At 44.1% G+C, this 14,642-nt stretch overlaps 2 protein-coding genes across 3 annotated transcripts; one reads left to right on the top strand and one right to left on the bottom strand.

Annotated features, from left to right (window-relative positions):
• Nucleotides 1–93: 93 nt before the first annotated feature.
• On the bottom strand, nucleotides 94–13,742 carry wdr55 (WD repeat domain 55). 2 transcript variants are annotated; one of them, XM_077545047.1, is made up of 6 exons: nucleotides 13,463–13,742; nucleotides 11,013–11,095; nucleotides 2,283–2,814; nucleotides 1,772–1,878; nucleotides 1,421–1,690; nucleotides 94–652 (listed from the first exon to the last, which is right to left on the bottom strand). In XM_077545047.1, the coding sequence occupies exons 3-6, from the start codon at nucleotides 2,787–2,789 to the stop codon at nucleotides 313–315; spliced, it is 1,224 nt and encodes a 407-aa protein (XP_077401173.1). In that variant the 5' UTR covers nucleotides 2,790–2,814; nucleotides 11,013–11,095; nucleotides 13,463–13,742; the 3' UTR covers nucleotides 94–312. The 2 variants fall into 2 exon arrangements, with proteins under 2 accessions (XP_077401173.1, XP_077401174.1); XM_077545048.1 differs by lacking the exon at nucleotides 13,463–13,742 and having other exon boundaries at nucleotides 11,013–11,257.
• Nucleotides 3,662–12,898, top strand: klc2 (kinesin light chain 2). Its single transcript, XM_077545042.1, has 14 exons — nucleotides 3,662–3,784; nucleotides 4,974–5,219; nucleotides 5,288–5,621; nucleotides 6,690–6,906; nucleotides 7,030–7,219; nucleotides 7,462–7,635; nucleotides 7,714–7,813; nucleotides 8,786–8,835; nucleotides 8,905–8,972; nucleotides 9,140–9,248; nucleotides 9,321–9,461; nucleotides 11,042–11,166; nucleotides 11,254–11,311; nucleotides 12,372–12,898. The coding sequence occupies exons 2-14, from the start codon at nucleotides 4,992–4,994 to the stop codon at nucleotides 12,453–12,455; spliced, it is 1,878 nt and encodes a 625-aa protein (XP_077401168.1). The 5' UTR covers nucleotides 3,662–3,784; nucleotides 4,974–4,991; the 3' UTR covers nucleotides 12,456–12,898.
• Nucleotides 13,743–14,642: the final 900 nt, after the last annotated feature.

Genomic DNA, 14,642 nt, shown 5'->3' with positions numbered 1-14,642 from the left:
AGATTTTCCTAGGTTGGCACAGATACAATACATTCACTACTGACTTGACGAATCATTCATTAGCTAAATAATTATAATAATCTTAAATACGACCACGATGAGGAATATATTTCTTATTTGAATCTGTTGGCCGCCGTCATTAATGCCAAGTGGCCTCATTTGACAAAGTAAGCAGTAGAAAGCACAGATATCTGTTTTCAAATGTTGGCGAGTCAAAATAAAGAGAAAAACAAGAACGCAACTGTGTAGCGGATGTGCAAACCACTAGTTTACAGTGCAGTCTTGCCAAGAAATACAAGATAAAATTGGCTTTTAATCGCTGCCACTGTCGCTGTCATCCACTTGGTCTTCTTCGTCTTCATTTTCTTCTTCCTCCTTTTTCTGTGGCTCGTCAAAAAGTCCTGAAAAGAAGTTGTTGTCTCCCAAAGCTTTCTTGGAAAGCGATTTCATGCGTCCGTCCTTCTTCTTCCTCTTGCGGTACTCGTTGATGGTGGTCGTGGCTAAAGAGGAAATGTCCCAGAACTTGACGAGTTGGTCGTGGGCACAACTGACCAGGAAGTTAGAGTCCCAACTTTTGGCGAGCTCCTCAACAGGTTCGCCGACGTGCTGCCCGATGCAGCCTATGATGCGGTTGGGCAGGATGTTGATGGCTCTGATGGGAGGAAGCGACAGAATGTTAAGACACAGCAACTGAAAGACAGTGAAACCCCATATCAGTGTTTCCCACACCATGTTAATACTTGGGTGGGCCACTACCTAAGACGTGTTCCAGAAAATCTATAAAAAATATATTTAAAAAGAAAAACGTGTCGCGACATCATATACAGCATGTAACAAGACTGAGACCCGCCTCCCGTCCAACTCCGCCTCCCATCCCCCCTGCCGGAGTCCACCCACCCAAGTAGATTTCAAATCTCTGGGAAACACTGCATATTTATCTATATCGCAGATTTTTTTTTAGCAATACTTCTAACATTTTGTTCTCAACATAGCAGCGTTAGCAATACTTAATCAGCGTTTACGCTGCAACCAAGCTAACGTTAGCGAGCCAAAGCTGATAGCATGACTTATTTTGTTATAGAGTGTTTCTCTGACACAAAATGGATCGGTAATTTTAAATTTATTTACTTTTCAAAGTTTTTTTGGGAGCTTTTAAACGGAATGTGTAAAAGCAGCTGTTTGAAGGTTTACAATTACCAATACATCTACAATATGCTAATTTTCCATTAGGCCATTAACAACGTTTTGCATCATTAGCATTTAGCTAGCTGACTTATTAGATGAGCTATGGTTTGGAAGATTTATGCGTTTAAATAAACAACGTTGAATTGTCTTTTGTGTCCATTTTACGATGGGTCTGGAACATATCCCACTGGGACAAACAGATGTTAACTGTAATTTGTCAAACGGTTCGACTGACCTGATATAACCGTCAATGGAGGCGGCGCATATTATATTGTCATTGACCGGGGCGATGCAGTCCACCGACTCGGCCTGTAGGGCAAAGCGATCGCTGGTGGCGCCGAAGCCGTTCCAGTTGAAGATGTAGACGGTGCCTTCGCTAGAGCCGCAGACCACTTTCTTGCCTCGCTTCATCAGCGCCACCGAGGTCAGATCGCTGCTCTGGTACTCCGAGAGTAACTCGAAGCGCCGCCTCTTGATGTTGAAGACACCCATGGTGCCATCGCCGCTTCATGCAGAGAACAGCAGAGCAGGTTAGCGTTAGCCTGCAAAAGAGCGGGCTCGCCCTCGTGTTGGATCTCATTCTCACCTGGCAGTGAGCAGGATCCTTTTGGCTTCGTCCACGGCTATGTCACTGATGTAGTCGTCATGGTGCTTCAAATCCATGATGGACGAACCTTTCCTCATGTCCCACACCTTTGGACAAAAAGTCAGCATTTTGTTTATTTCTACAGTGAAGCTATTATCCTCCCCCCAAGCACCGACAAAATAAGTCAGAATAAACACGTCGCAAACCGTTTCAAGCTCTTATAAACTTTTGTACTGTATTGGACATTTCTAGACGACGAAAGAAAATACAAAACAAGAAGAAAAAAAAAAGAGATTTATGTGGTTTGAAAGGGCTGTGGACAGCATGTTTAAAAAGTATATTTTAAATAAAAGTAAAGTCAAATTAAGAGACAATGCTCTTAACAGTCTTGACTCCCAAAAGTCTTTCTTGGTGAAATGTGTTCTCGGGCACGTCCTGTTCTCGGACAGTGTGGTCTTGAGCACAACACAAGTGACTACTTGGTGTAAAAGGTTTGAGAAGCAGTGTTGACCTTCAGCGTGCCTCCGTCATCTCCAGTCGCCAGGATGTTGGCGTCCACCAGCAGCAGACAATTGATGGGAGCGCCGTGCGCGCCACGGATCCGAGTGACCAGCCGTCCTCGCTCCGCGTCCAGCATGTGGACAGCCTTGTCCCTGGAGACGCTGTAGAGCTTCTCGCCGTCCTGAGAGAAGCGCACCTGGCGGCAGGACTTCAGGTGGTGCCCGGAGGACCACAGCTCGCGGTTCTGCCCCTCCGTGCGCGAATAGGAGAACGCGTACACGTCCCCGTCCACGTCCCCACAAACCAGCACGTCTCGGCTCGGGTGGACGGCCACCGTGTTGGCGGCCGCCTCAAGCCGGATGTCTTGAGGGGTGTCCAGGATTCTCGGCTCGGCCGAGTCCTCTCCGTCGTCATCCGAAGTCAAACCTCCCGGCTCGAATTCAGAACTTGTGGGATCTATTTTTGCGTCTACTTGTGACGTTGCAGGCATTCCGGCGTGTTCTGTGGCGGCTGCCATGATGTTTTCGTGTGCTCCCCTGTTTCTTCTCGCGATGTTTAATGGTGGTTAGCGGGAGAAAAAAAAAAACGTTTATTTACATTACTGACACCTACTGGTATGGAGTAAGAATAACATTGGAGGATTATAGAGGACCAAAACTGCCAAAATTCATAATGAATAAATAAATAAATGACTAAAAGTGAAAATAAAAACGGATTTAAAAATATAATTCGAAAATTAAATTAAAAAAAATATATATATAAATGGAAGTAAAAACGACAACAAATATATATATATATATATACATACATATACATAAATAAATATATGTATTTTTTATATCTGTTTTCATTTTCACTTGTAGTCATTTATTTATTTATTTAGAATTTCGACAGTTTTGGTCCTTCATAGAGGACAACACCTGTGAAATTTCAAATCGATGCACAAAACACAAGCATGCAGTATTGTGAAAATGATACTTGTACTGAGACAAAATCTAACAACAGCTGTGGTGAAAGTGATTCCTAATTATTTTTTAAAATACCAGCTAGATCTTGAGCACCCCCTAAAATGTATTTTCCCCGATCGTTCCTCCCTCTTGATGACCAAACTTACTTATCAACTACAGATAAAATAAGTTTTGAATCAGCTTTTCCCCGTATGATTTTGTTGATATGGTTTCAGCAAATTCCTCTGATCATGGGCAGTTTAACCTTCTCTTCATTCTTGCATGTTTTCAATGTTTTGTCATGTGTTCTGCAACCCAGTCGTTGTACTAATAATTACTAGAGTAACAAATTCCTCAAAAACACGCTGCAAAATATTTAATGTTTAATTTCCCATGACCTTCTTGGGAAATATGACCTTACGTTCGTCAGCCGTTTTAATGTTGAAAGAAGCCGGAAGTGGCTTTAGTGTGACGTGACTGTTACTTGACGCAAGTCTGCTCGGGTCGGTGCGGCTCGGGCTCATCACAACATCGCGGCTTTGTTCGCCGGGATTTTTCGATGCAGGTTTGTACGTTCTCTGTTTGAGTCGAATGGGGGAAACGGGGGATATTCTCGGTGCGAGGCGAGACAAATATTCGTTTTGGGAGTGTGCACTTGTCATCAGTCGCTCGATTGCGAGGATGGAGTCAGTCAGCGTCATAATGAAATGGCGGCCAACTCCGGTTCGATGACGTCCGTCATGTCATCAGCTGGTTCTGCTTGTGCGTGTCAGCGAAGCCGAGTGGTGCATTGCGGTGGGGGGACGGCCAGGTGCGGTGTGACGTAGCAGCCCGCTCGACTCGACAGTGACGCGTCCAGCCTCTTGTGATGCTAGTTTCAAGGAAGGCATTTTATGCATCCATCAACCAAATTCTGTAGCCCTGCCCTCATTAGCAGGTGAGCCGGACGCCATCCCAGCTGACTTGGGACGAGAGGCGGGGTACACTCTTCACTGGTCGCCTGCCAAGCATCAGGACACACAAATAGACAACCAATCGTTATTCCGAGCTTTTGCGCTTGTCTTCGTTGAGGTCGCAGGTGAGCTGGAGGCTCTCCTTGCTGACATTGGGCAAAAGATGGCGGGGTCCACCCTGGACTGGTCGCAGGGCAAACATTCACAGATCTGACTAGAGTCGTCAGTGAGGAAGCACCAATATTTTTCTAATTTTGCGATTGTGACTTTATAATGCACTTATTTTTTCATGGCCATCTTCCCATTTATTTTTAACCAATACAAGCAAAAAATCCACAAACCAACTGCCGTTTTATCCCTGTTGAGTTAAATAAAACAGCTTTTCCTATTCAGTCAGGTTAATTAGGATGCTTTAGAACATATTTGAAATATTATAAAACTTTATTGTATTTTCTCAGACTTCAACCGTTTGCAAAGGGCATGAATCATTTTGGACACTTTTTGTTCAAATGCAAAGAAAACCAGAGCAATATTTTTCCCCACGGTGATGCCACTTGTACATTGTCTTATCTTTCTGTGTCATTTCTAATCAACAAATAACTTGCTGGTTGAGTAAAAGTTTGCCAGGGGTATGAATAATTTTGGGCCCAAGTCGAACCGTTCCATTTTCAAATCGAAAAGTCCTTGAATCATATTGCATCCCATGTATCGAGATACGAATGGAATCTTCATTTATTGGAGCTACGCACGCCGCTCGTGGCTCGCCCTTACCATGAAAGATGTATTTTGCATTTTTTCAAGTGTTGATGCGAGCTGGCCATGTCCACCATGGTGTACCCTCGAGAAGAAGCCCTGGAGCGTCTGAGCCAGGATGAGATCGTGGTCAACACCAAAGCCGTCATGCAGGGCTTGGAGACGCTGCGCGGCGAGCACGCCCAGCTCCTCAACTCGCTGCTGGACTGCGCCCAACCGCCCGCCGTGCAGGAAAAGTCCGGCGCGCTGCGGAAGAGCATGGAGGCCATCGAGCTGGGCTTGGGAGAAGCTCAGGTACGCGGCCTTCCGAGGGCTTTTCCTCCGCACGTCCGCGATGAGTTGACGGCACGTTTGACGTGCAGGTGATCATCGCTCTGTCGGGCCACCTGAGCGCGGTGGAGTCGGAGAAGCAGAAGCTGCGCGCTCAGGTGCGGCGCCTGTGCCAGGAGAACCAGTGGCTGCGCGACGAGCTGGCGGCGACGCAGCACAAGCTGCAGCGCAGCGAGCAGAGCGTGGCGCAGCTGGAGGAGGAGAAGAAGCACCTGGAGTTCATGAACCAGATCAAGAAGCTGGACGACGACGACGCCGCCGTCGCCGCCGCCTCGCCTTCTGGCTCTGACGACAAGAACCAAAGCGGGGAGACGTCCAAGGACAGCCTGGACGACTTGTTCCCCAACGACGATGACCACGGGGCAGGTGTGATGCTACGCGCGCGAGCATCCACGTTTTTACTGCAAATAACCTGAATTTGAAAAGTTTGGACTAAGGTTGTGTTTGGAATCACTACTTATATAACCGCTAAAATCTTTCTTTTCCAACGTTTTACACCAAGTAGTGCTGTCAATATCAAAGCTTTTCTAAATCAAATATATATTCATATATATGATATATATATATTTTGTTAATCCAGTTGAATTGAGTAGATATAAGTACTCTTAATTCATCATCTTCTATACATATGCATTATTAAACACCAACCAAATGAGCCCATGCTAAATGGTTAGCAATCGCGATTAGCATTAGCGTGCTAGCGATTACAAACAAACACTAACTACCATTTAGTTCACACGTACATCATTACATCTACATTACACATGTAATAGTGTCTTAATAGTCACTTACAGGCGATGCTTCAACACATGATCTCATAAATAACAAGTGTGTTAGCCTATGCTAAACAGTTAGCAATCGCAATTAGCATTAGCGCGCTAGCAATTAAAAAGTCGATTTATCCGACTTGATCGAACACAAAGTGCTAGCACCTAAAAAAAAAAATCCTTGTGTTGACACAAACAACAGTCGGCACAATCAAAGTATTACTAATTGGTCACCATTATTGATGATTTCTGGCAAGGGACTTTGTTGACGTTAACTGAATTGAGGACAAAATAAAAGTAGTTGTGAGTGAATGAACACATCTCTAGAATCAAATATATATTCAAATAAGACAGAAAAGCTCGTTTGCGTGTTCATTTTCAGTAGATTGGACTATTTTAACAAATGTTTTAAAGGTCTGAATGAACAATCATTTAAAAAAAATACAGCTGCAACTGTCCCTTTTTAATTGGGGCAGGAAATTGGATTGACCAACATTATTTGGGGCATGTCTACCACAAAGTAATTACCGTCCACACCGCCTCAAATTCCTGAGACAAATGTTACGTCCCCGAACCAAACCTTAACTCAACTGTGGAACAAACTTTGGGAATACCTGAAAACCGCTGCATTTTCTTTCATCGAAGAAAACCATCCGTTTCCTTGCAGCTCAGCCGAGCGGCGAGGCGGCGGCGCAGCAGGGCGGTTACGAAATCCCGGCCCGCCTGCGGACGCTCCACAACCTGGTGATCCAGTACGCCTCGCAGGGTCGCTACGAGGTGGCCGTGCCGCTGTGCAAGCAGGCCTTGGAGGACCTGGAGAAGACGTCGGGACACGACCACCCCGACGTGGCCACCATGCTCAACATCCTGGCTCTCGTCTACAGGTGCCCCACGCCGCAATAAGGCGGGCTTTGGGGAATACATTCAACTTGACTAATCAGTCCGATAGTTGTGGATTTTTGGACTTTCCCAACCTGATGTGAATCTCAAAGCCGCCGTGTGTTCAGGGACCAGAACAAGTACAAAGAAGCGGCGCACCTCCTCAACGACGCGCTGGCCATCAGAGAGAAGACGCTCGGCAAGGACCACCCGGCGGTGGCGGCCACCCTCAACAACCTGGCCGTCCTCTATGGCAAGAGGGGCAAGTACAAGGAGGCGGAGCCTCTGTGCAAGCGCGCTCTGGAGATCCGGGAGAAGGTAGGACCGCCATCTTGCGGCACGCCACTTTGCCTGTGTTGCCAATCGCTCCCAAGACACTTCATAAAAGTGCGGAGGATTGGTTGATTAAATCGGAATCTTAATTGGGTTATTTTGAACCCAGAATTTTTGAGGGCGTGAATTTGCCATTTTTTGTTGCGCCGTCGAATGTCATTTTAGTCGACGAAAAGACATTTTCGCAAATGAAATAAATAATGAAAAAAGCTTCATCTTGTCTCCAGGTGTTGGGCAAGTACCATCCAGATGTGGCAAAGCAGCTCAACAACCTGGCACTGCTTTGCCAGAACCAGGCCAAGTACACCGAGGTGGAGTACTACTACCGCCGCGCCTTGGAGATCTACCAGTCCAAGCTGGGCCCCGACGACCCCAACGTGGCCAAGACCAAAAACAACCTGGTGGGGGCGCCGTTCCGCTTTTCTTCTCCTTTTCCTGCCGGCTCCATGTGAGGCCGGTGCACGTGTTTCGCCCCGCAGGCCACCTGCTACCTGAAGCAGGGCAAGTTCAAGGACGCCGAGGCGCTCTACAAGGACATCCTGACCCGAGCGCATGAGCGGGACTTCGGCTCCGTCAACAGTAAGTGGCAGGAATGCTCCCATAGAGACGGACTTCTTCAACCTTTATGGGACGGGGAGACAAAAAAAAACGTACTCACCAAAAAAAACTCTCACCTCATTATTTACCCCCAAAATTGTATAAATATATTCCATTTTAAATATTGCCATGCTCCCAAAGACGTATTTATAGGTTTTTTTTCATGCTCGAGCATACAGAAGGCTTTGATGCAGCCTCTGAACGGCAGAGAACAGGTGAATCAATGGTAGTAATTACAAAAAGGCCCAGCGGGTGGCAGCAGAGTATAAGAGATCAACCAGGGCCATGTTGCAAAGAGCTGTTTTACCCACTGTTTAAAACAAATGGGTGAATAATGAAACTTAGCTATATGCTAATGCTAATTGCTGCAAAATGGAAACAGATAGAAATTTACTTTTTTCCCCCATGTTTTTATAGCGATAGAAGAGAATATTCTGTGGGCCTTGCAAAAATCTGTCAAAATCCAGTCAAACAGCCGGAAGCGAAGGGGGTTGCTTCAGTCAAAATGGCTGCAAGTGAATGAGTTAAGCAAATCAAAAAAAAAAAAAGAGGGTGGACCACAAATAAAACCACCTCCCACATAACTAATAATAATAATAAACTCTTACAGGAACTACACAAACCACTCCCACACACACACACCAAAAACCACTCAAGCTAAAAACTCTCACACTCCAAAGGCACCTCTCACATTCTCCCCAAAAAGTTTTGGGGAGAATAAATCCTTTTTATTGCCCGAGTTTTTTGTGAGAGAGTGAAGCTCTTCGTGTGTTATTTTGGCGCGAGTGACTTTTTGACGCCAGCGGGTTTAGGTTGACGTAAGAGTTCTCGAGGGATTTTTTTTCTTTTGTGTGAGCTTTTTTTTGGGGGGGGGCTAGCGTTAAGAGTCCCAACTTACTTTATACGATGCGGCGAGCATTTAAAAAAAAAAGGTTGTGTGTGTGTGTGCCGCAGATGACAACAAACCCATTTGGATGCATGCCGAGGAGCGAGAAGAAAGCAAGGTGGGCTGCCACAGCACAATGACGGGGCAAGTTCAAAAACCACGAGTCGTGTAACGTTTCCTTCTGTAGGGCCAACGGAAGGAGCCCGGGTCGTATGTGGAGTACGGCAGCTGGTACAAGGCATGCAAGGTGGACAGGTGAGCGGGTGAAATCCTCCTTTTGGGACGGACGCGTTTGACATATAATCTTTATCCTCTGCAAAGAACAACTAATATTACTGCCTTGTTGAGAAGCCGACTAAATGGCGATATATATATATAGATATGATCATTTATTGTTGAGTGCACTCTGATTGTTGTCACAGCCCAACAGTCAACACCACCCTGAAGAGTTTGGGCGCCCTGTACCGCCGGCAGGGCAAACTGGAGGCGGCCGAAACGCTGGAGGAGTGCGCCAGCAAATCCCGCAAGCAGGTAGCGCAAATAACCACAGAAGTCGCTGCGCCGGAAGCTCACGCGGGAAGTTGAGCGTGCGTCTCCCCTCAGGGATTTGACGCCATCAACCAAAGCAAGATGGTGGAGCTCCTCAAGGACGGCGGGGGAGAGCGCCGACACAGGGACGGCGGGAGCAGCTGCGGCGCGCCGAGGGGGGAGAGCGAGACCGACGACGCTGCCGAGTGGAACGGGGTCAGGGGGGGGGGCGGGGCTCACTCTTGGGGAAACCATTCGCTCTCACGCGACTGAATCGGGTTCTGGCGCCGTGGCCGACACTCTCGCAAAATATTGAAAAACGCTCACACGCGTTCTTATTTACTCACACAACCAAATCAAAAAGGTCAAAAAGAAAAGAGAAAAATGTGCTACTTGGCTTTCTCTCTAGGCGTGTCAGTTTTGGGTTTCTCCTCCCGCCCGGTCCCAAAAGTGTACTTTCATTCCAATAGTGTTCATCTTATCCGACATTTTAAAAGTTTGTCTCAGTTTTAGTTTCAATCACAATTGTTCGTTTTTATCATAGTTAGTTAGCCACATCCGTTTTTATTTAGTCCATTTTTGTCTTCCAAGAAAACAATTTCATTTATCTAGTTTTAGTCAACAAAAACTGTCAACGTTTTAGTCTACTTTTAGTCAAGTCAATCGTTTTACAGTACAGATGTTTTTTTGTTTTGTTTTTTTTGTCAGCTCATGTTGAACATTTTGGATCTAAAACTATTTCACATCAAATTTTCTCTCAACTTGACACACAATTACAATAAGCAAGTGGCTCCTACGGCTCCATTCTAAATATTAGTAAATTAGCCAGCATTAGTTAGCGGTCGGATTAACATTATTGTCGGAACGTTTAAACCATTGGAACAATGTTACGTTATAACTATAATTTACTTCTTTTTTTCCTTACCGTTCCCCATCAATCCACTTCCTGTCTGTCCCATGTTTGTGCATGTTGTTGTTGATTTGAAAGGGGGCTGGGGGGGGGGGGGGGGTCACATGACAGATTAGCAGAGACAAGATTTTACAAAATCATGGACTAAAATGTCCATAGGTTTTAGTCCAGTTTTTATGAAGTGAAGTACATTTTTGTCTCATCTTCATTAGTCGACAAAAATGTATACTGATTTAGCCCCGGTTATTGTTTATTAATGATGGTTTTAGTCTAGTGAAAAATGTGTTGACAAAATTATTTTTGTTTAGTTTTCGTTGACCAAATTAACACTACAATCCTACATAATATTTCATGTCTTAAATTGATGTAAAGCACCTTGTTTAAAAAAAAAAAAGCAGTTAATGTGAAGCTAGCAGCATGATCATGCTATCCACGCACGCAAGCCAACATCAAAATAAAATCTTTCCAAATAAAGTAATACTGTACACTGACATCAGTAAGTTCAGTCGCTACTTAATAATTCTGCTGACATTGTATTTTACGGTCACTTGCCGTTTAGCAGCGACTCCAGCGTTAGCGGCTAGCTGCTAGCCGCTAATTAGGTATCCCATATTTGCTGGTGAGAGTCGTCGGTTAAACTTTTTCAAGGGCAGTTTAATAGACAAAAAAAAAAAACTCCACTCTGATGACACTGGTCAACAAAAATGAAAACATCATGAAAGACAATAATTGTTATCTATAATTATTCAATATGTTTTTATTTCCCCACGCTCACTACTGAAACAGTCTCAGACTCGCTAAGGAAATGCTGCCACACGCACTGCTAAAATGCTCTCTCACGCGCTACTGAAACTCACATGCATAGCTCGATGTGGCGTTCCCATAGGACGGGAGCGGCTCCCTTCGCCGCAGCGGCTCCTTCGGGAAGATCCGCGACGCCCTGAGGAGGAGCAGCGAGATGTTGGTGAAGAAGCTTCAAGGCAGCGGACCGCAAGAAGCGCGCAACCCGGGGTGGGGAAGCGCCTCGGCTAGCGTACGACGGCCGGTTGCCGTCACAGCGGGATCGCTGATGATCACGCGCGATTGTTTCTTTTTCAGAATGAAGAGAGCGAGCTCCCTCAACTTCCTGAACAAGAGCGCCGAGGAGACAGCGCAGGTGAGCACGCAAGTGACTGGGAGGCAGAAACTGTAAATCCGGAATCTCGGCTGTCACTCACACATTAGCTGCAGAAGCTAATCAACTTGAAATATAACTTGAAAGGACAATGACAAACTAAAACAATAAGTGAAATGAGAATAGAATAAACTAAAAATAAGAGCAATTGAAAAAACAGTGTGCATTTTGGCCTCTTGGGGGCAGTGTGGTGCCGTGCATCCATGTTGTACATACTTAAAAGTGAGTACAGAAGAAAGTTGCGATGGCATTCTATTAAAATAACTCGTTTTTCACACATTGGGAAGAATTTGTGCCTTTGCGTAGTGTTATCTCACCTGTGTGTATGTTTTCCCACAGCATTTGTGCGTGAATATTTGTTAATTTAAGGGAAAACACTCCTGAAGTTGATACTAACTTCCTTTTAGCATTTGAATGGGATCCACCCTTCGTTTTTAGCATTAGCGCTAGGCTAGCGATGTTTTAAAAACAAAGCATGTTTTGTATTTAAATATTCATTGGATGTCATTCTTAACGTTGTGTCTTTAGTTTTACAGATAACTCCACTCAAGGTATCATTAAACATTTTAAAAGATGCTTGGGGGACAACAGAATAACATACGCTACACACTTGCTAGTTGCTAATGCTACGCAAGCAAAACGGTGCATTCTGGGTACTATCACAGTTTTCCTCGCTAATGTTTTAAAGGGAAAATAATCGGCCATTTGAAAAACTGCGGGCACACATGAATGAAATGCTCTCACACACTAAATTTTCTGATTCGTACACACACACACACTACTGAAAAATTATTCACCCACATATGACTGAAACGTGTTCTCCCAACCTAGCGAAATGCTAACACTATTGACAATTTCGTCACACTATAATGAAAATGTGTGAAAACTAGTGAAAATTTATTTTGGGTGACACACGAGCCTGCTGAGAAAAATATTCACGCGCACACCATTTGACACAATACGCAAAAGTTATTCGTTGACTTATATAACATTTGTAAAATCCTCAGACATTTCTGAAACAAACGTTTTGTTGGTTTTGTAGGACGCCAACTCGGGCCTTTCGGACTGTCGGGGACTCAGCGCCAGCAACGTGGACCTCACAAGACGCAACTCCCTGATTGGCTGATGCAGCCAGGAGGCAGAGCTCAGGGGATGTACATAAAGCTCGCTTCTTTTTTTTTTTTTCATTCTGTCAACGCATCAGACAGTCACCACGTCACTGTTGTACATTCCCACTCAGCATGTGAACACAAATGCCTCATGATGCCAACTGTAGCATGACCATCGGCGTGTTGCCAAGGTGACGCGTCACTAGGATTAGTCGCTCGCTTTCCGCCATGAGACGCGTGACGTCACCTGCTCTAATAGCGATTGTTTGTTTAGAATGTGGGCGCGGCTTGGGGACAGGACAGGTAGTGCCAACTTGTTGGTGTACAGATGTAGCACTTTAATGAATGTCACACAATTGAATCCAATCATGTTAGCAGGAACATTGTTGTCCGACATGTTTCCACAAATCAATAAACGTGCTTGAAGATGCTTCAATAAATTAAGAAACGTGTTCTCAAACAGTGCACTTGTTTGTTTACATGCTGTCGCTAGCGCAGGCGCATGATAACAGTTTGTGGTCAAGGCCCACGTTTCATTTTGAAAACGAGCAGATAGGCCAGGTCGCTTTTTTATGTAGGTTTTTATTATTTATTAGAATAAGTCTTTGTTCTTGTCTTAATTTTACTGCATGTACAGCACTTTGTATACAGCAATGCTTGCTTTAAAGTGCTTTATAAATAAAGTTGAGTAAAAAATAAAACATTTGAGCTAAAAAAACGGAGATTTAAAATGTTTTTTTTTTTTTTTTCAAAACAGATGGTCCAGGTAATTTGCAAGGCTCAGAATATGCGATTTGCTTTGCAATTTTCGTGTCGAAATTTGTAGACATTTGACTACAAAACTGCTCTGACAAAACTAGTGTTGACAGTTGCAAGTGACACAGAAACGAACACGAGCATTCTCATCATTCACTTCAGCCCGCAGGTGATTGTCAATTAAGAGACAAATTTCCAATTAGTCTCAAACAAGCCTAACAGATTTACGGACGCTGCAATTAATTCTGTTCTCGCAGAATTTACTCACCGTCTCCTCGTTGAATAGCGAGAGGCGCTTCGTGCAGTTTTATCTGGTAAAGATGTTTTCGTGCTAGACGAGACCGAAGAAAACATTTTCATCCGTTGCCTTGATTGGTCAAAACAAATGTTCACAAAATGCCGCATTGTCCAATCAGCTGGAAGTATTGCACAGAATGCCCCTCCTTTCCCAAACGGATCTGCCGAGTGAAGTTCCAGATTGATGATGTGAAGAACTCCCTTGAGTGAACCAAAAGGGTTGGAATTGGAGGGGTTGGATCGCCATGTGATTCCCGAGCGCTCCCTCAGGGGATGGGTCAAATGCGGAGAACGAATTTCGCCCCCACTTAGTTGGGTGTGACAATCAGTGGAATTGACCTTACCAATGGGTTATATGCCACGGAGGAGGCGGGACTTCTGTGAGTCACACCTACGCTGTTTCCGGTTACTGTTTGCGACATTTAAATTGCACGTTCCCGTTAATGAGTGTGAGCGTGTATAAAAAGTTCAACTGAAATTAGTGAAGTCTTTTTGTACTTTAAATTGTTTTGTAGCTACATACGCATCAAATAAATACGTAAATCATTTTTAATTCTATTGTATAAAATTACATTAAAGCAAAACTTTGTTCAAATCAATTTAGCTTTACTTCTAGACAGCAAAGTTTGCTGCTACACACAACGTGATTTGAAAAAAGCCAATTATTCATTATTTTGTTAGTTAAAATTGTTTAATTAAAAAAAATGCTTCAGTTCTCTGGGATAACCTGCAAAAAAATAAAAATGCTCCCCAAACTTAGAAAGTGCATGATTTGTTTTGTTTTTAAATCAGCCATTGATTCACACAACTGCTCTGCAAAAAAAATAAAATAAAATAAATCGAGCCTTGAAAAAAAATGCTCATTTGACTAAAATTAGAGAAACTGATCAATTTCATGGTGGACTCATTTTTTCAAAGCTGTATATACAAAAAAAAAGATGAATGAATGAAAGAAAGAAAATACATTTAAGCAAAGCAATTTAGAGAAGAAAACTGCAAAAATAATGCAAAAAAAAAAATGTTACAGGACTTGTTGCTAATCTAAATGCTTGGTGGGCCCAATTAAAGCAGAGTGGTTGCCCATTTCTCTCACACGCACGCACTAGCTCATAATTCCTAGTGGCATAATCCCATTGACATAATGCATTTCC

Source organism: Vanacampus margaritifer, chromosome 15 (genome assembly GCF_051991255.1).
Source record: "Vanacampus margaritifer isolate UIUO_Vmar chromosome 15, RoL_Vmar_1.0, whole genome shotgun sequence".
In the NCBI taxonomy this organism is placed as follows: Eukaryota; Metazoa; Chordata; class Actinopteri; order Syngnathiformes; family Syngnathidae; genus Vanacampus; species Vanacampus margaritifer.
The sequence above is the reverse complement of the archived record's forward strand: the minus strand, read 5'-3'. Positions and strand labels throughout refer to the sequence as shown.